The 2,337-nt window shown below is 48.9% G+C and overlaps 1 protein-coding gene across 1 annotated transcript; it reads right to left on the reverse strand.

Moving 5' to 3' along the window:
- Positions 1 to 1,503: 1,503 nt before the first annotated feature.
- Pmar_PMAR010390 (ubiquitin conjugating enzyme, putative) lies at positions 1,504 to 2,303 on the reverse strand (the record flags this gene model as incomplete). Its single annotated transcript, XM_002768432.1, has 7 exons — positions 1,504 to 1,527; positions 1,578 to 1,628; positions 1,683 to 1,767; positions 1,821 to 1,908; positions 1,958 to 2,083; positions 2,130 to 2,213; positions 2,264 to 2,303. 7 exons carry the CDS (start codon positions 2,301 to 2,303, stop codon positions 1,504 to 1,506), a joined length of 498 nt encoding a protein of 165 aa, XP_002768478.1.
- Positions 2,304 to 2,337: the final 34 nt, after the last annotated feature.

Below are 2,337 nucleotides of genomic sequence, written 5' to 3' on the forward strand. Positions count from 1 at the left end.
TCGAACCCTCGCGGGCAGAGCCCAACGGCTTAGCAGTCCGCCGCCTTAACCACTCGGCCAAAGTGTCAATAGAAACATCCTCATAACTTCTAAGGTCATTTCGTAGGACAACAATCAGGGGTTCCATAACCGACAAGTAGAATGAACCGGAAGCATTGAGGTAAATCATGATGATTGCAGCCAGCGAGTTCACACCGACCACATGATTCCTTGCTCCGCCCCTGTATTCATCACTCCTGGCGCAGTCCGTGAGCCTTCATGGAAGAGGTATTCCCTCAAGGCTGATGTGGCATCAGTGATGTGTGACAGCCTGCTTTGGCGCCGCCAAATTGGCGGTGGCCAAACCTCCGTCCAAAAGGGCCCGACATCTGCTTGTTTTTAGTTGCGAGCAAGGATAGATCGGCCCGTAGTGAACAAGGATATCTCAGATATCATATCTCATCGGCATCGTTGCTGTTGAGCTCATGCAGTGGACGGGCAGAATATCATGCTTGACCCATCAGGTTATCTGGGCAGACATCACAACTCTCCCTTGAGGACATTGGCATCATTGGCAAAGTGATCTAAATCATCTGTTGGAATGAACCCACTGGGAGACTCTCAAGCGGAATCGAACTCGCGAGCTCGTACCAGCCTACCGGTATCAAAAACCAATTCCAACCAGCGGAGTTAATCTTGACTCCCCCCAACTAGCATCCCACCATAATGTCGATCATACATCTGTGCCGGCCTCTACTGTGCTTCCTTCGCCACGATTTCCTCAGCGATGTCTTCCCATAGCCGCTCCACTCTGAACGACTTTGACCAAGCCGCAATTGGAATGATACTTTACGGCGGTATACCCGATAAAGTGGACCACCTGCACACCCTCGGGTCCGACTCATACTCAGTTCACCATCAGGGAAGTATCATCTGTAACTGCTGCCCTAAGAAAGGAAAGCGATCAACATCTATACCTCCTGAGGGTGTCTGGAGCACACGGGCGGACTGCGACAAAAGAGGCTGATGACAGGGGAGGAACGCAGTCTCGACAAGACCGACGAATACTAACTGAGTTGAGAGAACGGACTCTATGTTAGGGAGTGTCAGTTGCGTTCTACAAATGCGTATTCCACTCGTACTAAAAATGGTACTCTCTTGCGAATCATCGTATACCACTGACATCAACACCCTCCACCAACAGTTTCCCATGTGAATGCCATCCCATTGAGCGCATTTTCCCCATTGGGAACGTTATTTCTTAAAGCTAGATGGATCCCTGATCCCATTGGTACAAGTCTTCCTCTGTTTTCGCAAACTGAGTGTATTGCCCCACTAACTGTGAACTCAAGCCCAATAGGAAGGATGCTCGTCGCAAGTCCTGCCGACCTCAGAAGTATCTCTCCATCGCTGCAACTGTTACTACGAGCACCATATTAGGGAGGAATTATACTGTTTTCAACGATCATCAAATGCATTTACTAGAGAGGCTAGAGTAGTCATAATATCCTTCAATGCCGATAATTATCCTTCAATAGACTGCCGTACCTAAATTGAATCTTACACGCTCGACCTCAAGATTCTCCCTAGAATAATACCAGTCTGCGAACTTTCTTCTTGTAAGCCGGGTAGTCTTTCTTGAACTCAACCTGCCACATAGCGAATCCAACGCCTCCTCTTTGCAAGGATTCAACACGACTTACTGCAGCATCAACGTTGGCAGGGGAGTCCAAATTGGGGGAGGCCAGCATAGATATAACAGAAACCAGAATGGACTCTACGCTCAAACTAACAAATACACCCCCATGGAATTGAACCAGCGACCTTTCGGTTAGAACTACATCGGCCTCCATCGTTCATCTGCGGACTCTAGTTCATTAAACTGATCAGTTCCTGGAGGGTGCAGAATCGATATGCAAACTCGGCCATCTGGGAGGATAAATCGCATGGCCACATTCGGACCTATTCTGAATCTTACCTGGGTAAACATTAGGATGCCACATAGGCGTCTCGAAACGCATATCGGGAGGGTTGTTGGGGAAGTCCTCAGGGAACTGCAGTATTGCCGAAAAGAGACCGCCCTCATAGAGCGAGTCCGGTGGGCCTGACCACGGCTGACGATCCCTGGCCTCAAAAACAGCCGCTATTACCCTCGAAACAAACACGCCATTTGAAGAAATCCGAATCGTCTTCAAGACCAACCGAGAACCCACAAGAGTCGTCCCTCGTCAACTCTGAAGTAAATAAAATAGCTCCGTGAAGTTGGCCTCAAAATGCGCCATACCAATGAGCTGCTTCTTGAGTAGTTCGCGGGCAACAGACATCAAACTAGATTTAAACAACTGAGATCGATAGGGC

Source organism: Perkinsus marinus (genome assembly GCF_000006405.1).
Source record: "Perkinsus marinus ATCC 50983 genomic scaffold scf_1104296968320, whole genome shotgun sequence".
NCBI lineage: Eukaryota > Perkinsozoa > Perkinsida > Perkinsidae > Perkinsus > Perkinsus marinus.